This window comes from Canis lupus, chromosome 16, assembly GCF_048164855.1.
Source record: "Canis lupus baileyi chromosome 16, mCanLup2.hap1, whole genome shotgun sequence".
Taxonomy (NCBI): domain Eukaryota; kingdom Metazoa; phylum Chordata; class Mammalia; order Carnivora; family Canidae; genus Canis; species Canis lupus.
Window position 1 is genome coordinate 24,884,060 of NC_132853.1, and position 24,380 is coordinate 24,908,439.

A 24,380-nucleotide genomic window follows, 5' to 3' on the forward strand; every position below is an offset into this window, starting at 1 on the left:
AATTCTATAAAGACATGTGATTATACCACTATTATATTTTTAAATAGGGATGTTATAGGCATTTGCTAAATAATTAAGCCAAGAAATATATACACAGAGCTATATAGCATTCTTTTTTTAATCAATATTTTTCTTTTTTTTAAAAAAAAGAAAAAAATTAAAAAAAATTAAAAAAAAAGATTAAAAAATTCTTTTTTTAATCAATATTTTCTTTTTATTTTAATTCCAGTTAACGTACAGTGTTATATTAGTTTCAGGTGTACAATATAGCGATTCAACAATTTCATACATCACCCAGTACTCATCTAGATAGCATTCTTAGTATCTATACTAAGTCATGCTGACTTCAGAAGATATTAGTATGTGATGAAATTAGATTGCAATACTGTAAGAAAAACAAAGCTACTGCAGCTACATAAAAGTCTTTCAGTATTTGTTTACAATACCTCATTTGTACACTTAATGTATTTATTTATTTTTAAAGATTTTACTTATTTATTCATGAGAGACACACAGAGAAGCAGTGACGTAGGCAGAAGGAGAAGTAGGCTCCCTCCAGGGAGCCTGATGTGGGACTTGATCCAGGACCCTGGGACCATGACCTGAGCCAAAGGCAGATGCTCAACCATGGAGCCACCCAGGTGCCCCTACACTTAATGTATTTATCATTTTCTAAATGAGAGCTAAAAATCAGAAAAAGATTCAAACAACTCTGTCAACATATGAATATTATAAACAAGAATGAATCTTCTGAGCATGAAAATTAAAAAGATTACATGAGTCTAGAGTTTTTATGAAAACATTTTAAAACTGGAAAATATACTTTGCTACTTCAATTAATCTGAATCTCAACTGGCATTCTTCTTTAAATATTGACTACCTAATCCTCTCAGGCATTCAAACAACTCTGTTTTAGTAAACTTTCTTTTATCAAGCAGTCTTACACCAGAAGAAACTACTAAAAAATTTGTAGGGATCCCAGGGTGGCGCAGCGGTTTGGCGCCTGCCTTTGACCCAGGGCACGATCCTGGAGTCACGGGATCAAATCCCACGTCGGGCTCCCGGTGCATGGAGCCTGCTTCTCCTTCTGCCTGTGTCTCTGCCCCTCTCTCTCTCTCTCTCTCTCTCTGTGACTATCATAAAGAAATAAACATTTATTAAAAAATAAATAAAAATAAAAAATAGAAAATTTGTATACACACTACTTTTAGGTGACAAAACTGTATATTGAATTTATTCTTTTTTTTTATATTGAATTTATTCTAAAGGCAAAGTTTAGTAGAGATTTGGTCCTGTTTCTGAAACTTTCTATACAAATGTATAGTATTATGGTAACACTAAAGTACTGAAAGATACTTAATGTATCAAAAACTGAATAAAAAGGGATCCCTGGGTGGCGCAGCGGTTTGGCGCCTGCCTTTGGCCCAGGGCGTGATCCTGGAGACCCGGGATCGAATCCCACGTCGGGCTCCCGGTGCATGGAGCCTGCTTCTCCCTCTGCCTGTGTCTCTGCCTCTCTCTCTCTCTCTGTGTGACTATCATAAATAAATAAAAATTAAAAAAAAAAAAACTGAATAAAAAAATTTCAATCATAGCTATAAAAAACACACATGCTTATTAACCAAGATATTTTACTTCAGGTAATTCTGCCTAAATACATAACCGAAGGGATACAGACTTTTTTACTAAATTGTATTTTTAAAAATACAGATTAAAAATAGGGGATGAACAAGGCCTGTGCCAGTCATTGAAATTATAAGAGGCTTTATTGATATGTAAAAGGGTCATTTGATATGATCTGCAGTGAAAATGAGGCCAAAAATAAAACAATATTTTGAAATTTTTTTTAAAAAATTACAAATTCTAACAAAGGCATACATACATATGTGGGTATAGGAATATAAAAGTGTCAATAGTGTGACCATCAACAGAACTAAAAGGCAATCAATGAAATGGGAAGAAATATCTGCAAACCACAGATCTGATAAGGGATTATATCCAAAATATATACATAAGAAATTCTTACAATTTAGTAGTAAAAAAATAATAATCAATTAAAAAATGGGAAAGAACCTGAGTAGACATTGTTCTAAAAAAGCCATACAAATGGCCAACAGCTACATGAAAAGATGTTTAACATCACTAATCATTAGGGAAATACAAATCAAAACCACAATGAGGTATCATTTCACACCTGTCAGGATGGCTATTATCAAAAAGACAAGAGATAATATACACTGGCAAAAATGTTGAGAAAAAAGAACTCTTATACACTGCTGATGGGAATATAAAAACCACGTTTTACATGAGATTAAAAAAAGAACTACCATATGATCTAGCAATCCCACTTCTGGGTATATAACCAAAGGAAACAAAATCATTATATTGAAGATGATAGCTTTAATTACATATTCTTTGCAGCATTATTCACAAAAGTCAAAATATGGAAACAAGTATCCAACAATGAATGAATGGACAAAATGTGGTACATATATACAATGGAATATTATCCAGTCTTAAGGAAATTCTACCATTTACAGCAACATGGATGAGGATAGAAGCCAAAGAGAGATAAATATTGAACGGTATATATCACTTATATGTAGAAACTTAAAAAAAAAAAAAAAGGGTTGAATTCAGAAACAGTAGAAAAGCGATTGCTGGGGGTTGGGGTTAATAGAGAATAGGTGAAAAAGGGTACAAATTTTTATGATAAGATGAATTAAGTCTGCAGATATAACGTATAACATGGTTGACTACCACTTGATAACACTATAGTGTGTAACTCTAAGTACAACTTAAATGTTCTCATACACACAAAAAAAGTATGTGAGGGGTTGGAGTAGAACTTAAATATTCTCACACACACACAAAAGTATGTGAGGGGCAAGTAATTCCCTCAATGGAAAGAATCCTTCACAATGCATACATATATCAAATCACATTGTATACTTTATATACTTTACAATTTTAGATGTCAATTATACCTCAATAAAGCTGAAAAAATGTCAACAGCATTACCTGTAAATACAGAGATGATGGGCATTTGTTTGCTTTTTGTTTACCTTTACTTTACAATCTTTCTTTTTCTTTTTTTTAAGATTTTATTTATTTATTCATGAGAGACAGACAGAGAGAGAGGCAGAGACACAGGCAGAGCGAGAGGCAGGCTCCATGCAGGGAGCCTGATGTGGGAATCAATCCTGGGACTCCAGAATCAGGCCCTGGGCCGAAGGCAGGCGCTCAACTGCTGAGCCACCCAGGGATCCCCTACAATCTTTCTACAATAAACATGAATTGTCTTGCAGTAAGGAAAATATGCTACCTTTTATCTTATAAAATGTCTTATTTCAAAAAAAATAAATTCAGTACTCAACTCAATTTTAATGCTAAAAAGAATTTGACTTCTAAATCAATCCAATCCTTTGGTCAGGAAATTACTTTAGCAAAAATATTTCAATATGAGATTAATTTGGAGAAACAAAGTTTCACCATAATGATTGTATTAAAACGGGACATGTTGTTATTTATTAATATATTTCTGGTGTCAGAAATCTCAACTATGAAATGAAAACTACACAGATTGAAGTTACAAACTTACCTAATAATTTGTCCTTCCTCTTCTGGAGTAGCTGGTCTTAACCCCAGAACTATGTGACACACCTAGAGAAAAAGTGATAAATCAAACTTCACTGACTGGTGCCAATGACTGGGCTATATTATATTTCACATTCTCTGCACAAGTTCCACTGTGTAGATGGGAATCTGAATTAGCAACAGCTTTCAACTAATAAATTATCAAAGGTTCACTTGAGCAAATTTGAACTTTAAACTTTTTTTTTAAATGAACCAGTTCAATAGAGACCAACCTCCAAATCTCTGTGTGAGATAGGAAAGGAATGAGGGAGGGTAGAAGGGAGACAGAGAGAATGAAGAAAGAAAAGAACCATTTTCCAGAATATTTCATTGATACTATATATTTTAATATATCTCATGCAGAGAATATTATTTTCATTCCTGAAATCTGAACAGCATATCATGGCACCTGGGGATGAAGGTAAGATGAAGAAGATATAAGAGACAAAAGAAATGGGTGGCAGTTTAAACAGTTCAAAGATAAAAATTATTACCACTAATGCTAAATATGTTTTTTGAGGCTCATTTCCTGCTTAATTTATTTGCCTTCTCTAAATATCATCATAAAAGATGTAATTTTTTCAATATTTTCTCATGAAAATTTTCAAAAAAAAAGTTGAAAGAATTTTATATTGAACACATCATACCCATTACCTAGATTTCAATATTAACATTTTATTATACTTTCACCTATCTATCCCTTAATTCATCCTTCAATCCATCTTAATTTTTGGATGCATTTCAAAGTAAATTATAGACATTAGTACAGTTTTTCATAAATGCATCAGCATGGCTAACATTAACCACAGAGTTCAATATATGTTTACAGTTTTGTTTACCATCTGAGGTAACATTTATATAACAAAATCCACAAATTGAGTTTTTCAGATTTATCTATGTAGCAGCAGTTCATTTTTATCATTGAGTAGTATTCCACGGTTTGAACACACCACTATCTGTTTCATCCATTCTAACACTGACAAACACTTGAGCTTTTGAAACCTTTTTTAAAAAAAGATTTGGGGATCCCTGGGTGGCTCAGCAGTTTGGCGCCTGCCTTCAGTCCAGGGCGTGATCCTGGAGTCCCGGGATGGAGTCCCACATCGGGCTTCCTGTTATGGAGCCTGCTTCTCCCTCTCCCTGTGTTTCTGCCTTTTTCTCTCTCTTTGTCTTTCATGAATAAATAAATAAAATCTTAAAAAAAAAAAGACTTATTTACTTATGGGTGAGGGGTGTGCATGTACACAGGCACAGAGGTTGGGAAGGGGTAGAGGAAGAGACAGACTCCCCAAGCAGACTCCCCACTGAGCCTGATGCAGGACTTGATCTGAGGACCCTGAGATCATGACCGGAGCCAAAATCATGAATCGGATGCTTAACCAGTGACTGAGCCATGCAGGTGCCCCAAAACCTATTTTATATCAAAACAACTTATAGAAAATGGAAATATAGTATTCATGCTTACAAGTGAACACATCTTAAGTGTACAGTTCAGTGACTTTTCACAAAGTAACATCTATGAAAATCTTTACCCAGACAAGAAACAGAACACTGCTATCTCACCTAAAATCCCACTTTGGGTTCCTTCCTACACCCCAACTGAACCCCTTTGATGTATCTATGATCCTGAATTCTATCAACACAGAATAGGTAGGTTTTGCCTGCTTCTGAATTTTTTTGGTCTAGTATTTTTAACTCAAGTTATATAAGATTCATCCATGTTTTTATGTGTGGCACTATTATACTTACTTTTATTGTGTTACAGTATACCACTCTATGCATGTGCCACAATTTACTTATTGTTTATGTATTTATGGTTGATACATATTTGGGTCATTTTCTGTTTTGGGCTATAACAAGTTACAAGAACTTACCTGTATGTCTTTTGGTGCTTAGATATACACATTTCTGTAAGGTTTATATATGGGGTAGACTTCATGAGTCATGGGGTATGCATATGTTCAGCTTTTATAAATACTGCCAGGCAATTTCCAAGTATTTGTAATAATTTATATGCCTCCTGGCAATGTTTCAGAATTCCAAGTTCTCGTTATCCTAACCATTACTTCATATCACTAAAAACTAACCATTCTGGGGCATGTCTACTGGTATTTCATATATATTTTTTTTTTATTAAAGATTTTATTTATTCATGAGAGACACACACAGAGAGAGAGGCAGAGACACAGGCAGAGGGAGAAGCAGGCTCGTCGCAGGGAGCCTGACATGGGATCGATCCTGGGTCCCCAGGATCACGCCCTGGGCCAAAGGCAGGCACCAAACCACTAGGCCACCCAAGGATCCCCTCATATGTGGTTTTTTTCTTTTTTTTTTTTTTTAATTTATGATAGTCACACAGAGAGAGAGAGAGAGAGAGAGAGAGGCAGAGACACAGGCAGAAGGAGAAGCAGGCTCCATGCACCAGGAGCCCGATGTGGGATTCGATCCTGGGTCTCCAGGATCGCGCCCTGGGCCAAAGGCAGGCGCCAAACCGCTGCGCCACCCAGGGATCCCTCGTATGTGGTTTTAATAGTATTTCCATGATGACTAAGGGGCCCCTTTTCATAACATTTATCTAAATATTAACTATTTGGATATTCTCTTTTGTGAAGCATCTCTTCAGGTTTTCTTTATACTTTTTAAAAGATTTATTTATTTATTTATGGGGGGGGGGGCGCAGAGACACAGGAGGAGGGAGAAGCAGGCTCCATGCCGGGAGCCTGACGTGGGACTTGATCCCGGGACTCCAGGATCGTGCCCTGGGCCAAAGGCAGGTGCCAAACCGCTGAGCCACCCAGGGATCCCCTCCTTATACATTTTTATATTGAAGTTTTACCCTTTTCTAATTGATTTTTATTCTCTGTATGTTCTAGACACAGTCTTATTATAAAAAGCTTCTCCCAGGGAACCCTGGGTGGCGCAGTGGTTTAGCGCCTGCCTTTGGCCCAGGGCGCAATCCTGGAGACCCGGGATCGAGTCCCACGTCGGGTTCCCGGTGCATGGAGCCTGCTTCTCCCTCTGCCTATGTCTCTGCCTCTCTCTCTCTCTCTCTCTCTCTCTCTCTGTGTGTGACTATCATAAATAAATAAAAATTAAAAAAAAAAAAAAAAGCTTCTCCCACTGCATGGCTTATCTTTTCACTTTCTTAATGGTATCTCCCATTTAAAAAAAAAACAAACCTCAATTTTACTTAAAAACGTTTCCTTTGTGGTTAATGCTTTCTGTATCCTTTTAAAGAACTCTTTGCCACCTCAGTCATTAAAATATTCTTGTACATTATTTTTTAAATGCTTTAATTTTACCTTTCAAATTTATTACATTATAATCCCACTTGGAAGTAATTTTCATCTATTGCATGAGGTAGGAATAATGATGCATTTTTTCCCCCTAGGAGATAGACCAATTGACCTAGTACACCTTTATTTGACAAGATCACTCCTCATCTGCAATGCAATGTCTTCTTGGTTATAAATCAAGTGATCATATACATGTAGGTCTGTTTAAAAACTCTCAATATTATTCCACTTATGTCTATCTTCACGTAGGTAAGACATTGTCTTAATATTGCTGTTTTATAAGAAGCTCCAATATCCAGTAACCTCAGTCCTCTAATACTGTTCTTTACATTATCTTGGCTACTTTTGGCTCTTTCCACTTCCGTATGTACTTACAATCAGTTTGTCAAGTTCAACAAAAACAATGACAACATTAAACTTTTGGGGATTTTGACTGTTAGTGCACCAGATCCACAAATCAACTTAAAGAGAATTGATATCTTTAAGATGCTGAGTCTTACAAATCATAAATATGGATGATCTCCCTCTGCATTTTTTTTTAAGGTTTTTATTTATTTATTCATGAGAGAGACAGAGGCAGAGACATATGCAGAGGAAGAAGCAGGGTCCCTGCAGGGAGCCTGATGCAAGACTCAATCCCAGGACCCCAGGATCACACCCTGAGCCAAAGGCAGATGCTCAACCACTGAGCTACCCAGATATCCCTGCATTGGTTTTGTATTGCATCTGTAACAAATTATCACAAGTTCAGTATCTTAACGCAAATTTATTATCTTAAAGTTCGGTAGGTCAAAAGTCAGACATGGGTTTCACTAGGTTAAAAATCAAGATATCAGCAGAGCTGCATTCCTCTCTGGAGGTTAAAGAATACATTTGGGGATCCCTGGGTGGCTCAGTGGTTTGGCGCCTGCCTTTGGCCTAGGGTGTGATCCTGGAGTCCTGGGATCGAGTCCCACATCAGGCTCCTGGCATGGAGCCTGCTTCTCCCTCCTCCTGTGTCTCTGCCTCTCTCTCTCTATCATCAATCAATCAATCAATATTTAAAAAAATAAAAGTATACATTTCCTGTCTTTTCCAGCTTCCAGAGTTCACCCACATTACTTTGCTCATAGCCCATTCCTCTATCTCAAAACCAGCAACTTTGCATCTCTAACTCTTCTGATGTCACCTCCTCCTACTCCCATTCCCTCCCTCCCTCTCTCTCTTTGACCTCAGCTGGAAGAGGTGCTCTACTTTTAAGGACTCATGTGATTACAGAGGACCATCTGCTAGGCTAATCTCCCTATCTCAGAGTCCTTAACCTGACACATCTGCAAAGTTCCTTTTGCCGTGTAAGATAACATACACACAGGTTCCAGGGATTAGGACATGGATAACTGGTGGTGGAGGTGGTGGGCATTTTTCTGCCTATCACGCTTTTTAGAAAAAAAAAAATTTTTTTTTTAAGATTTTATTTATTTATTCATGGGGGGGCGGGGCAGAGACACAGGCAGAGGGAGAAGCAGGCTCCATGCTGGGAGCCTAACATTGGACTCGATCCCAGGTCTCCAGGATCACACCCTGGGCTGAAGGTGGCGCTAAATGCTGGGCCACTGGGGCTGCCCGGCTTTTTAGAAATTTGATGCTTTTTGACAAACACAAGAAACAAGACCCTGATTCCTCTACAAAATATTGGGCATTGAGTTACAAAAAAGATAAAAAATAAAGATATTACTACAGCGATGGTTTTCTAATTTTATTGACACTTATACATGTTACACTTAAATACCAAAACATTTGGCCAATAAGGATCTTGGCAAATAAACTAAGAGCGTAATTCAAGCTTCTATTGCCAAACTTACCAACTAACTCTACCAATTTTAAGACACATAGAAAATAAAACAACTCAGGATAAAAGTCTTCTTACTCATATATTAAGTGAACATACAGTTTTAAAAGCATGTTGTATATGAAATAAAGCGAATATAGTAAAATGCAATGTTAAAATGTGGGTGATAGGTATTCAATGAAAACTACCTTTCAGCTCTTCATAATATAATGTTCGAAACACATATACACAAAAGTAAATCTCAAGCATATGTTTATAAGTTAGTCATAGAAAAATAGTGCCACTGAAAGTCCTTGATAAGAAAGAGAAAATAGAAAAGACAATACAAAAAAGTCAATGCTATGCTATGTGAGAGCTACAAGATGACATGGACATAAACCTTGGTGATCTAAATGTTTTATACAGTTATGAGAAAAACTAATGAGGATGTTATTTTATTTATTTATTTATTTATTTATTTATTTACTTACTTACTTACTTATTTACTTTATTTATTTATTTATTTTAAAAAGATCTTATTTATTTATTCATGAGAGATGCAGAGAGAGAGAAAGAGGCAGAGACACAGGCAGAGGGAGAAGCAGGCTCCATGCAGGGAGCCAGACGTGGGACTCGATCCCAGGTCTCTAGGATCACACCCTGGGCTGCAGGCGGTGCTACACCGTTGCGCCACCAGGGCTGCCCTGAGGATGTTATTTTAAATGAGATAAAAATAGTTGATTAATTTTCATATTACCAAGAAAGCCATTTCTGTTTAGTGATTTATAGAATTTTTATACATGTTTATATTTTATAAAGCCATCTACTTAAATCCCTGCTGTAAACTAACTGATTGTAGAGCAACTGACTGATATAAATGGATATTACAAGCTTATTAGATTATATATGTTTTATATACATAGTAACTAGTCACTAGCTATCAGGAAGAGACCAATTTCCATTTATTCCAACAGCCATGCACAGACAAATTTTTCTTTATTTACAATAGAAGCACATGACAGAAGAATCTAAAATACCAACTACTAAATCAACTTAATATTTATATATGAAGAATTATAAAAAATGGGAAATTATAAATTACTTTTTCTTAATTAGAGCAAGAGAACTACTCTAACCAGGAAAATAATGGAAATCTGGCAAGTCTTATGACTGAATGTTCATTCCTGGCACTTATTCGCTCCTCCTTCAACCTTTCTTGGTTCTTCTAGAGTTTAAAAATAAAATTAGAAACAGCTTTGCAGCCAAGATAATCTCCTAACTGGAGAAACTGTGTACATTGAAAATTTTACAGCTGCCTACTTACAATCCATCTTTCTGTTCACACTGCCTGACTTGTTAGGGAAGGCCTTTAAAAAAGAGAACAGTGAAGAAAAATACAAAATTATGATGATTTTTGCAATCTAAACTATTCTCCATGTATTTAACATGCTGGTCTACCATGACTTATAAGATAAATAAACATAATCAGCTATATAATTTCTCATCTCCCATGTCATGATTTTGAGATGCTTCAAAGGGCTCTTTTATACTCTACCTTAACCATCTTTCAGGTGTATACAGGATAATGTAGTTCTTTTTATAATATGTGGTTTTATAGCTGAATATTGTAATAACTACTACACAATGAAAAATATGTAGAATTATTGGTACTACTACTCTCTATACCTGTCACTTGCCTTAAACATACCTGGAAAAGGAGATTCAAAAATTCATTGGCAAGAACATTTTTCACACTCCAGATCTGATAGTCTTCTAGAGTAAGATGGCCCATCTGAAAGAAAAATATTTTAGAAGATCTCATGTTAAGAATGTCCTCATTTTTATAGCATTTGAATAAAATCTGGTTTATTAAATTTATATTGGTAATTTTTCTGAAAACAAAACCAATAATTTAAAGTAGATGCTATGTGTTCATCTGAAAACTAGACCATATAGGAGGAGTTTAAAAGTAACAAAACTCTATCAAAGCAGTCAATGGTAATAGGGATAATTTATCACCAACAATCTTCATTCCTCCAATAAGACCTAGGAAATAACTCACATTATCTTCTGGTTATGGAAAGCCACAAAGGGCTCTGAATAGGGAAAGTGTAATATTTACAAATTTTTTAAAAAAGATTTTATTTATTTATTTGTGAGAGACACAGAGAGAGGCAGACAACACATAGGCAGAGGGAGAAGCAGGCTCCATGCAGGGAGCCTGACATGGGACTCAATCTCAGGACTCTGGGATCACGCCCTGGGCCCAAGGCAGGTGCTAAACCGCTGAGCCACCCAGGTGTCCCATATTTACAAATTTTGAAAGCAATAGCGGACTCTCTGGATTATGCACTTTCACTCTAATAATTTTCTAAGACCTTCTTAGAAACATCTCACAATACTATCAAACTTCTTAGATATTTAAAGGAACTTGATAATAAATTTTTGACATATCAAAAATGAATAACTACACTAAATTTTCCCAAAAAACAATCGAACAATTTATAAGTTGAATAAAGCAAAATTTTTGTGGTATCAACATGTACAAAAAATTACATATACATATAAAAGCAACATTTATTTTTTTCTTTTCAGCAAAACTATAATCAAATGTTTTTTACTGCATGTATTCAATTCTAGATGAAGTAATGTTTTTGGCTTTTATAATTTAATGGTACTGATATGTTCTCTTTTCACTACATGATAACCATATATGATAAAAGATTTTAAAGTACTGTGATTATAATTATTAGTTCATATAATACAGTTTCTTCTTTGCATGTTAATTTTAAATCTAAAGATACAAAAAGAAGTGTAATAATGACATAATCTGTCTCTGGTGACTATGGTTAATAGGTTTGGCTGAAAAGTCCAAGTTTTACTGTAAACTGTTACCATTTCATTATCATTGCTACATGGAGATGGAGCAGCTGAATTAAATTATCTTCTTGTTTTTTGTTTTTCTTTTTAAAGATTTTATTTATTTGGGAGAGAGAGAGTGACAGAGAGAGCATAAGAGAAGAGTGGGAGAGGAGAAGCAGGCTTCCCTCCAAGTAGGGAGGCCGATGCAGGGCTTGATCCCAGGAGCCCAGGAGCCCAGGATCATGACCTGAGCCACTCAACCAATTGAGCCACCCAGGCCCCTCTAAATTCTCTTGTTAATTTTCAGAGTAGAGCCAGAAGAAGAAACTCAATCTTAACATAAAACTAGACAGCAATAATAAATATGTTTACCAGTCAGAAAAGAGGTGTTAGAAATTATAACTCTTCATGAGGCATTTTCTAACAAATTTTTTAGGTTTCTACGCCTATCTAGTAGAAGTGGCATCTTAATTTTCAGGAGAGAAGTAAATGAGGGAGAAGACTGTTGCCAAACAAAGCTCAAGCCCTGTAAAACTCACTTCTATTATTTGTTTCTATTGAGCATCAGTTAATATGACTATAATGATTCCTTCTGGAATTGTGATTGAAGAAAAAAAAATCTGATTTCACTATTTTTTTCTAACCTTTGTTATACCATTAGGGACTATATCCTACCAATCTGGTACTTGGTACGTGTCAATGTTTGAATGGAAAGACACAAAATAACTCAAACATGCCTCACATATGTGCATTATTCTCAATTTCATACAGGGCCACAAAGAGTATAGTAATATAAGCCAAAGGAATATATCTATAATAATATACTTACTAATAAATGTTGTCAAAAAAAATCACAAATTTATTTTTCATAAAATATATGCTTATTCCTGGTATTACATGATTTGGCTGACATTAAATAATTCAGGAGAGAGCTTTACCAACAGTATTAAAAATAATAACTCAGGAATGTATGCATCACCCAGATTGAGATAAAAAATCATTCCATTGGGGCGCCTGGCTTAAGTCTGCCTTTGCCTCAGGTCATGATCTTAGGGTCCTGGGATGGAGCCTGGAGCCCTCTGTGGGACTCCCTACTCAGTGAGGAGTCTGCTTGTCCCTTTGATCCCTCTCCAACCGGCTCATGCACTTTCTCTCTCAAGTAAATAAATAAAATCTTTTAAAAAGTATTTTTTCCATCATCCCAGATATCCTATGGTCCTTCCCAATTAATCCACCCATCCCCAAATCACTATTTTAATACTTATCTCCATCTGTTAGTTTTGCCTCTGTTTTGAGCGTCATATAAGTGGAATCACAAATTAAATGTCCTTTTTTGTGTGACTTCTTTTGCTCAATATCAAGTTAGCCCTACCATAACTTATTAAAATGGGAAAAATAATATCATAAACTACAGATGACAAGGGCTGTGTCTACCTTATTTTTATAAAATATCTAGCTTATAGAATATAAATGTATATATAAATACTTAACAAAGTTATTTAAAGATGGAATGGGTTGGGATGCCTGGGTGGCTCAGTCAGTTAAGCATCTGCCTTCAGCTTAGGTCACCATCTTGGGGTCCTGGGATCAAGTTCCAAGTTGGGCTCCCTGCTCATTGGGGAGCCTTGCTTCTCTCTCTGCCCTTCCCCCTAGCCCTGTTTGTGTGTGCGCTCTCTCTCTCTCAAATAAATAAATAAAATTTTTAAATTAAAGAAAAAAGAAGACAAATGTGCTAGCTTTAGAGACAACTTAGAGGTACTCTAACTGTACGTCCAAATAAGCACTTGATGGAGGTGATGCAGAAGAGATTCAAATATGTATATAAACTATATATCCTACTTCAGACCACATGGTATTTTTACTAAAGAATATAATTTGTTCTAGTTCTAGCTAGACTCACCTTTGTGGTATCATGCGCATTCAATATGCCTTCTACAATGTCAGATAGATCCATATGCAGCTCCTTTATAAACAGAAATCCAAAGGAATAATTAGAAAAGAGTACTTATCATTTTTATTATTCAATGGCTAAAGTATACTGTATTTTGGCCAAGTATTTAAAATTTTTTTATTAAAAAATTTAAAAATATTTTATATTTTTAGTCTTGTTATCAGTTTCAGGTATACAATATAGTGATTCAACAATTCCATACATCACCCACTGTGCATAACAAGTGCCCTCCTTAATACCCATCACCTGTTTAATCCATCCCCCATGATCTTCCCCTCTAGTAATCATCAGTCAAGTACTTTTTAAAAAATTACCTAAATAAATAGGTTCTTAGATTTGCTTTGAAAAAATTAAGAGAATTTTCCTACAGTAAGTTTAGTCTACTAAATTTTTTAAGGCACATTCTCCTCCTGGTTTTTTATCTTCAGCTATGAATATTCTGAGTAGTAGCAGAATACAGCAACTCAAAGTAATAACAACTCCTTTTCTCTCGCTCTCTTTTTAAATTCTCTACTCTATTTTCCTATTGGAAGTTCACATGCAACAATATGTATACAATCAGTACTTACTGGGATATCATCTGTGCGGTTGTCCTTCCACACCTCTAAAAGTGCAACCACCATGTCTCTGAGTTCAACCTTGGAGAGAACTCCATCACGGTCAACATCAAACACCTTGAAGCAAACTAAAGAAAAGAAATTCTTATGGAGGGAAGTTACTTTTCTATTCTGAATTACATTGTCTTTCACTAGAAGCTGCCCTAGTAGAATCACTTAAATTTCTCAAGCAAGTACATTCTGGATTAAGTTCTCATCTGGAGCAAACTATAGTATGTCATTAAAGTCCTCTGAACTTGTAGGACTTCCTGCATACTTCATAAATCTCTCTCTGAATCACTACCAAGGTTATGGAGTCCTATCCTTCTCCCAAATCTAGAGCTAAATTCCTTGCAAACTAATAAAAAAGGGTTAAGTTACTATATAATACCTCACAGGTTTTGAGAAGATAATTCAAGCCTTTAAATTAATTTATAATATTTAAAACTGATCATTGCAGTTGATTTTTATAATGTTAAATATATTCCATTTACATTAAGAATCAATAACAGGTGGGGAACCTGTGTGGCTCAGTCAGTTAAGTGTCTGACTATTGGTTTTGGCTTCAGGTCATGATCTCAGGATAATGAGATTGAGCCCCACTTTGAGCTCCACACTCAGTGGGGAGTTGCTTGAGACTGTCTCTCTCCCTGCTGCCTCTCCCAGCCTCGTACTCATGATCTCTCTCTCTCTCTCTCTTTCAAAAAAAAAAAAAAAAAATGTAATAACTTGGTGTTCTAAAGATGGTCTGCTTCTACTCTGCCTCTCTAATGTAATTAATACACACTCAATTTTTTTGCCAAAGAAAAATTTCAACTCTTCGATGAAGTTAATATACAACACGCTAAGAATCAGAAATATCAGCACAGGGGTGCCTGGGTGGCTTAGTCAGGCGTCTGACTTTGGCTCAGGTCATGATCTCAGGGACCTGAGATCAAGCCCTGTGTGAGGCTCCCTGCTCAGCAAGAAGTCTGCTTCTGCCTCTCCTTCTGCTCCTTCCCTAACTTGTGCATTCTCTCTCTCTCTCTCTCTCTCTAAGTAAATAAAATCTTAAATATCAAAAAAAAAGAAAAGAAATATCAGCACATTTCTAATTAACTCCAAATCACAATAGTTTGCTGACTTCTGTTAGTCCATCAGCAAAAAAGAAAAAATATTTTAAAGATTTTATTTATTTATTCATGAGAGACACAGAGAGAAAGAAAGAGAGAAAAAGAGAGAGAGAGAGAGAGGCAGAGACACAGGCAGAGGGAGAAGCAGGCTCCATTCCAGGCAGGGAGCCTGATGCGGGACTCGATCCCGGGTCTCCAGGACCACACCCTGGGCTGAAGGTGGCGCTAAACCGCTGAGCCACCCGGGTTGCCCAAAAAAGAAATTAAAAACAAATTGAAGATGATAATTAACCTCACTTGAGAAGTAAAGATTTCAGCTTATTTAATATTAGAACTTTAATGAGAACAAATAATTTACTATAAAAGCCAGACTGTAGTAATGGTTTATTATCAGGGAAGAATGCTGAATTTTTAAGATTAAATAATTATCTATCTCAATATACTTCCATAAAATTATGCTATTAAATCAACTGACTGCACCATAGTAAGTATTACAAAAGAAGATTAAAATACCAAATTGCACACCCAAAATAGGTGACATTTGTGAAGCTGTATTTTGGAAAGACACAGAGATGATGACCCTAGTAAATACATTAGAATTAGATTCCAAAAAAAAAAAAAAAAAAAAGAATTAGATTCCAATTAAATGTAAGCTGCTGAATTTTCTCAAATATGGTTAAGATTTAATAATGTAATGTACTTATGCTTGTAAATTATGTTATAATAACATTTAGCTAGGTTTAAAAGACCATTTTAGTATTTAATAAAATTGTTTTGATCGTAAATTTCATCTTACTAATAAAATATTAATGTATACAAGTGGCAGAAAATATTTTCTAAATGCTTAACACTGTCAAATATATTGTGACTGATGTAGTTCACTTATCATGAACTGCAAATTCATCAGGAAAATCAATTCCATTATTAATCACAAAGAGAAGATTGAATCCTTAGACTGACCTCAGCAAAACCTCAACACGAGATTGCTCTTTGCCAACCTGACAACATGATAAAAATTCAAGCCTTAATACACAGATAATTTTACATGGATGAATGCTAAATTTTTCTCTGTATATACAATTTGTAAACTTTTAATTGTTTAAATTAAATGTTTAACACAATTTAACATACTTACATTTTTGCCTTTCAGCCAGGGGTCCCCTGCAACAGGCTGATAACCCACAAGATATCTCCTTAAAATCTATGTGATTGTCACGATTTTCATCAAAAGCATTAAACAAACCTGTGAAATAGGAAAAAAAACACCATAAATCACAGCTGTCAAGTCTCCTAATGTTAATAATATCATGTTTATAAAAGAAGGCATGACTCCCCATAAACTGGTCAAATTAAAAAAAAAAAAGTTTTATCAATAGTTCCCACAGTCTCAGGAAGTATTTTTCTCCTGGTATAGCTAAAACTTAAGATCCTCACAGAAAATACATTATAATCATTAGTGTTTGGTTGTATTTGTCTGTTTGTCCCTACCTTCTATCAGTTCTAACAGCTAAAAATGACAATAGTATGTAAAAAATTAAAAACTGAAAAATCAGGAATTATCCTTACTTAGAAAGATGGAGAAGAAAAAGGAAAACTGAAGGATAAAAGCTGAGCTGTATACTCCCAGATATAACATGATGTAACGTAAGCTCCCATAACGCTTTCATTAAGCAAAGAAAAATAACACAACTTATTATTACAAACAAAAGATATTCTGGACTACAGTCTTCTTTGTAGTAGTTTATGTTTTATAAATAAATATTTAAAATCAGAAATGAAAGAGAATTTATAATCCTGTGGTTTTTAAACTTTTTTACAAAATATATAAATGGAATAATTTTGTTTTCAAATCTAATTATTTCTCAATATCCAATTCTAAAAAGGTAGAATCACAATTGCACTGGTGAAGTAGGTGGAAAAGCCCAGAGCCCTATCTGTTCTGGCTCTCCCAATAAGTATTTCTGAAGTACCCTCGGAATCTGATGAATATAGACTGTATATTTTAAGAATATAATTCCTCAGTTTAAAGAGTAGAAAACTAAAGCTCAGGAGGGGTTAAATGATTTACCAAATGTAAAAAAAGTTTAAAAAGGTCAGAATAAAAAACAGAACCCAAATATTCAGATTCCAAATACGACTTTTATATCACCCTCAATTATTCTTTGTATTCCTAATTAAAAAAAAAAAAAAAAAGAGTAATGAAAAGTTTAGAGCTAGCAAGGATCTCAGAGATGGTCCAGTCCAATAGTTTCCTAATCTCTTTTTGGTAGGAAGAAGGATACAGCACTAGAACCTTTTTATGTAGAAGAAAAAAAGTAAAGGCACATAAGGAGAGGAAGACGTGGTTATGTGTGGAACCTAGAACTCTACCCATGTGGTGGTCATCACCCTAATCCCTGCACCAGTGGCTAAGAAACTTCATTGTAATACAATGACTAACTTGATCAAACTCCTTTTATATTTGAGGATATTCAGGTGCAGGGACCTAACCTGATTTATGCAAGGTTACATAGGTAGAATAGGAAGCTCAAGACTACAATCTTAATTCCTCTTTTAGTTTTTTTCTATTATGCTATTTGCAAGATGCTTGCAAATTTATAACACTATAGTCTTTTAGACTTAAGATATATTGATTAAAAATAAGGGTGGCTTCAGGTGTGTTTACCAAAGAACATTTGTAGAAAATAGAGGATTCCTACCTTCACTTAGAGATGGACGAATGGGTGGTGAAACCAATGGGCCAAACGTCTCTAAATCAAATCGACCAGTCCGGGATTGAGCCTTTAGCAACCAATAGCGTTTCTCCAGATCAATGATGTCTGATTCCTCCACTGAGAGTCAAACCAAATAAGATTATAAAACCTCAGACTTTTCTTCTGGGCAATTAGTTCATCCTGATCATATAACTTACAAGGATATATTTTGATTTTCGAATCCAATTGCTAAAAATATTACCTAAAACAAAACTGAAAAACAAATACATTGTATCTAAAATGGCATGAAAATTGGGGCACCTGGGTGGCTTAGTTGGTTAAATGTCAGACTCTTGATTTGGGCTCAGTTCATGATCTCAGGGTCATGAGATCTAGCCTAGAGGTGGGCTTCCTGCTGGGCATGCAGCCTGCTTAAGATTCTCTCTCCCTCTCCATCTGTCCCTCTCTCACCCCTGCTCACACTCTCTCTGAAATAAAGTGGCATGAAAATGAAATTAAAATTAATATAAAAGTGGCTTCAGGGCAGCCCTGGTGGCTCAGTGGTTTATAGTGCCACTTACAGCCCAAGGCATGATCCTGGAGACCCGGGATCAAGTCCCACGTCAGGCTCCCTGTATGGAGCCTGCTTCTCCTTCTGCTTTTGTCTCTGCCTCTCTCTCTCTCTTCTCTGTGTATTCTCATGAATAAATAAATAAAATCTTAAAAAAAAAAAAGTGGCTTCAAGGGACGCCTGGGTGGCTCAGCAGTTGAGCGACTGCCTTTGACTCAGGGATCCTGGGGTCCCGGGATGGAGTCCCACATCGGGTTCCCTGCATGGAGCCTACTTCTCCCTCTGCCTATGTCTCTGCCTCTCTCATGAATAAATAAATAAAATCTTAAAAAAAAAAAGGCCTCAAAATTAGAAAAAAAATGTTTGCAATTTCCCATTAAGTAGGCTGCTTAAATCCAACATGTAAAATAATAAACTGAGACATTTCTTTTTGGCTTCCTATACCACTTTTATCTATACTAGTTTTTCATAATTTTCAATCTCTAGCTTGGATTTAAAGATTCGTTTTTGAAAAATTCATGTTAGTTAACATGTAGTACATTATTAGTTTCAAGAGGAGAATTTAGTGATTCATCAGTTGCATAGAACACCCAGTGCTCATTACATCAAGTGCCCTCCTTTATGTCCATCACCCAATTACCCTATCCTCCCACTCACCTTTCCTCTAGCAACCCTCAGAGTTTGTTCTCAGTTAAGAGTCTCTTATGGTTTGCCTCTCTGTTTTTATCTTATTTTATTCCTGGCTACACTGTAATCATCCTAATAGCAGGATCCATGTCTGATTCATCCTGTCGATAGAGTAATTACCTACACAGTCAATACTTATTAAATAAATGAAAAAGAATATGAGAAAGATGTTATAAATAACACAAGTCAATAAATGACAGATGAGATAGAATTTACAATGTGATAAGGAATAGGGGCACCATGAAAACATGAATATCTTTTTCTCTTCATTCATCAGAAGGTACAATAAAAAATTACAGATAAGCTCCAACTATAGTTACATTTTATATGTGCTCCCCCCCCACCCCCAAGGAACTAAAGATTTAGAAAAGCAAACAAGGTGAGTCCTTCCATTGCTGGGCTTTTTGCCTGCAGTCACTTTCCGGACATTGACAAGGTTATGAGGAACCTAAGCAGTGAGATTTCACTAAATTAAACAGAAAAAAGCTGTAGTTCTGGGAGATTAAGATAGCTTAAATTTGCCGGGCAGAGTACTGGAGAGGAAAGAGTTATACAAAGAAAGAGCTCCAAAACTGCACAGGACTCTTGTTGACCTTTGGCAGAAGAGTAAGCTATGTATGACAGGTGAAATTCATTGAGGCTGGGCTTGGATATACCTAAGTTTTTTGTTTGTTTGTTTGTTTTTATACCTAAGTTTTGACCAGCCAGAGTGGAGGTACCTTACTGAATGCTGGGAATATTCACAGACTCAAAGGGTCACATTTAATTAGAAGGGGAAAAACTAACTCTAGAATAAAGGCTACTCCAGACTTGTCCCAGCAAAGCTATATAAAAAAAAAATCCTTCAAAATGTCAAGCTGATTCACAAGTAATTTAACTGCCTATCAAAAGAAAATAAACTTCTTTTAAAGGGAGAAACCACTTAGCTTTAACATTTATAATGTCTAGCATCCAAAAACATATGAAGCAAACAGGAAAAAGTAATCCAAAACCAAAATAAAAATTAGTCAATACAAAAAGCTATAGATATAGCAGACAAGAAAAAAAAAAAAAAGAAAAGAAATAGCAGACAAGGCTTTAAAATATCTATAAAAATACTTTAAGAATTTAAGGAAAACTATGACTACATTGAAGAAAGAAATGGAATCTATAAAGAAGTACCAACTGGAACTACTAGAGATAAAGAATACAATATTTGAAATAAAATTCACTGGAAAATTTAATAGCAGATTAAAATCTAAAGAGGGAAGATAAGTGAATTTGAACACCAAGCAATAGCAATGCTATCCAAATGGAAGCATAAGGAGAGAAAAAAGGTGAAAAATTACTAGAATCTTAGTAAACTATAATATCAAACAGTACAACACACATGGGATCCCACAAAGGGATGCCAGAAAATACTTAAAAGTAATAACAGCTGAAAAATCCCTAAATTTGATGAAAACTGTAATTCCACAAATCCCAGGATTCAATAAACTCTGCGCAAGAAAAATTCAAAGAAAACCAAACCAAGGCAAGTCACAATCAAATTGCTAATAGAAAAATTTTAAGGCAGCAACAGAGGGGAGCAAAACACATTACAAACAAGTTAACTAAGATAAGCAACGATTTTCCTTCAGAAACAAGGGAACCAGAAGACTCCCTTGGGGAAAAAGTGTTGAAATAAAAAAAGAATGTTAATCTCATATTCTATACCCTATGAAAATATTCTTCCAAAAAAAAGGAGGGGAGGCAAAATGAAGAATCTTTTGGACAAACCAAAGTTCAGAGAATTCATCAACAGCAGAACTGCACCAAAAGGAGTATTAAAGGATTTCTTCCTGGCTTCCTAGCATCTGCACAAAGGAATGATGAAAATAGGAAATGCCCAGTCTCTAACTTCCATGGGGCTGATATCACTGATTACCCCAGAGTCTGGAGAGGAGCTTGACTACAGCTTTGGTTAGACTAAGTTTGTCTTTGGTTCAAATGCTTTGAAAATTGAGTTCAGATTTCTATTTAGAAGAACCCAGAAACTGCTAGTTTTTGAAATTAGAGGTCCATAGCTCCAGCTTAAAGGCTGTATGCATGTTTATATAAATAACATTTTATTAAAACATAGCCACACCATTTACTTACATACAGTTTATGGCTGTTAGTGTGTTACAGTGGCAGAACTGAGTAATTGCGATAAATAGATATATGGTCCACAAAGTCTGAAATATTTACTATCTGCCTTTCTTAAAAAAACAAAAACCATAAAACATTTTGCCAATCTCTGTTTTAGATCTTAAAATTGCATGACCGCAAGACTTTAAAACTATGAGACTGAATAAAATGATAGCACCTACAGACCACAAGGCCTTGAGACTGAGAGTCTTCAGTTGTCTGAGATTTCAAAATTGTTAGGCCATAAAACTGCAAATCAAGAGATAAGAGATCTCTTTTCACTTTTCAGCTTGCCCCCAGTCTCAGCAAGATTTCCACAAGAGAGAATTGGGTAGAAATAATTATCTTTGTATTCAGGGTTCCTGCAGATTCAAATCAAAACAGGTTTCTCAAAAGTTTGGCTGGTTTCTCCTCATTACAGCAAAGCTAGTCGCAAGTAGGCTCACTCCTCTGTCAGCCTTACTCCCAATCTCAGCCTCAGGCCTGAGATATGAAAGCACACCACATCCTTTGATCACCTAGGAAGGATTTTGTCCCTCTGGAGTCCCATCTTTTTTTTCCTTTGTTTCTCTTTCTAAGATTTCTTTACATGCAACGGCTTTAAAGAAGAGTATGATTATTTTGTTTATGTGGTGATTTCATGTAATTACATAGTAGGAGTGTAGGTCTTTCATATCCTCTACTTCCCAACCTAAAGTAGAACCCTTCAATTATTATTTAACATGAATCCAAAAATTCTCAACCAATCCAATAAGATATAAAGTATAAAATTAGAAAAGAAGCAAGGTTATTCTTTGCATATGAGCAGAACATGTATCAAAAAACTCAGAGTTCTTTTACAAATTATAACTGAGTTTAAAAATCTGTGGGGATAACCTAATACATATACAAAAATCAATACTTTTCTATGCATGTAAGAAAACATGAACACAGAAATAGCAATTCCCCATAAGAAACAAATATCTAAAAGTAAACTCTAAGATATAAGGATTTTTATGAAGAAAACTTTATAAATAATATTAAAGATGTGAATAAATGAAGCATACCATGGCCCTAAATAGGGCTTTGATAGAGGCATATTGTGGGCTGTTCAGGGTGGTTATGTAAGATCACACTGTGAGGGTGATGTGAGAAAACAGATCTGAATGAGACAAGGGTGCAAATCGTAGAGAAAAAATTTTCTGCACAGAATAAGGAGAGGGGCCTCTAGACAAAAGCATGCTTAGCAAGCTCAAGGAAAAGAAAGATCAAAGTGACTGAAGTGGAGTTAGTGAAGGAGACAGTAGTAGGAGATAAAGTCTAAGGAAATATGGGAGTTAGATTATGTAGGTTATTGTGAGGACTTTGGTGAATTTGTGAACCACTGGAGGGTCGGATATGATCTTAGAGGATTATTCTCGACACTAAGTTGAGAATAGCCTAGTGGGCATAAAGAACAGTAGTGAGATAACCAGTTAGATGTTTAATAAAGAGTTAAAATAATCAATATATGCAATTAAAAAACATTGAGAATACAAAAGATTAACAAGCACAGATGGACAATTCATAAAAAGGGGGGGGATTTAATTTCACTAATAAAAAAAAAATCACTTCAGAAGACAAATTTAAACAGAATCATGCTATTTCTCTGCTTCAAAACTTTACAACACTCTTCCCAAAGATATCTGCATGGCTATTTCAACAACTCCTTCGGCTCTTTACTCAAATGTCACATTCTCAGACCATCTGAACTGCACCCTACCTGATGATGATACTCCTCCATCCCTCCTCTTCCTTGCTTCACTTTGCTTCCTAATATTTATCAATATCTGGCATAATTTGCTTGTTTTATTTGTTGGATGCCTCCCCCAGCTAGAACATATGCTCCTTGATGTAAGGTCTTATGGTGTATTTTGTTCATTGATAAATTCTAACACTCAGAATAAAAGCTGGTGCGTGTTGAGCACTCATTTAATGTATTTTTAATGAATAAATAAGAATCATTTGCTGAAACCCAGGATATATAAATTCAGAATAATGTTAACTATGATGAAAGATGAATATTGGTATAAGTAAATGAACCCTGGCCTCCAATAAATTACAAATTACCTAGGAAGACCATAACAATGTTCTCTAAACTTCCACTGCTTGCGAAGGATTCTTACTCTATTTTTCAGTAGTTTTAATACAAATTTAGGGGGGAAATCAACAAGATAATTTTTTACTCATCAACAAGATAATTGAGAGATAGTCAAATCAGCATGTGTACCTGTACTGCATTTGTATAAGTACTATAGTCATAAAAAGCTGAATAAATAAAAAAATATATTCCACTAACTTCCACAAAATTTTAAGAAAAATTATATTCCTTTTGCTTAACTTTCAAAGGGCTCCCAGGACTTAAAACTAATGTCTATTTTCCCTTCATACCCCCTATGTCTGTTCTGATGTTCTCTATACCTGAAACCTAAAAGAGAAGTTTTTATTTAAAAGATTTAAGAGTGAAATTCTTTTGAAAGTAAAATATGTAAATAAACTAAGCCTACACTAGGAATACAGAATTTTTTTTAAAAGATTTTATTTATTTATTCATGAGAGACACAGAGAGAGAGAGAGAGAGAGAGGCAGAGACACAGGCAGAGGGAGAAGCAGGCTCCATGCAGGAAGCCCGACGTGGGACTCGATCCCGGGTCTCCAGGATCATGCCCTAGACCGAAGGTGGCGCTAAACCGCTGAGCCACCCGGGCTGCCCAGGAATACAGAATTTTGTGCACATTACACATCAACAGATGGAAGAACTGAGAATTTGAGAAAGATAGTATCAAATTTACTCTGAAGCAGAAGGGTAGTACATGGAAATGACCATACCTTCCACAAGTGAAAACAAAAAAAGGCCTTGACAACATGTACTTGGGGTCAAGTACACTGATTCTAACTTTTCTCTATTTTACAAAGAAGAATGTTCTCATGGAAAGTTCTTACCTTGGCTATTCCTAGAATAGTCTTCTTAATAATCCACAAAATCTAGTAAGGGGATTCTAA

The 24,380-nt window shown here is 35.4% G+C and overlaps 1 protein-coding gene across 3 annotated transcripts in view; it reads right to left on the reverse strand.

Annotated features, from left to right (window-relative positions):
• Window positions 1-24,380, reverse strand: part of USP32 (ubiquitin specific peptidase 32) — a 217,489-nt gene that overhangs the window by 57,432 nt on the left and 135,677 nt on the right. For all 3 annotated transcript variants that reach the window (XM_072779658.1, XM_072779657.1, XM_072779659.1), the window contains exons 6-11: window positions 17,960-18,091; window positions 16,396-16,503; window positions 14,122-14,237; window positions 13,502-13,564; window positions 10,448-10,531; window positions 3,602-3,663 (exon numbers count right to left, since the gene is read on the reverse strand). In XM_072779658.1, coding sequence (XP_072635759.1) covers window positions 3,602-3,663; window positions 10,448-10,531; window positions 13,502-13,564; window positions 14,122-14,237; window positions 16,396-16,503; window positions 17,960-18,091 — 565 coding nt within the window. The remainder of the gene's footprint in view (window positions 1-3,601; window positions 3,664-10,447; window positions 10,532-13,501; window positions 13,565-14,121; window positions 14,238-16,395; window positions 16,504-17,959; window positions 18,092-24,380) is intronic.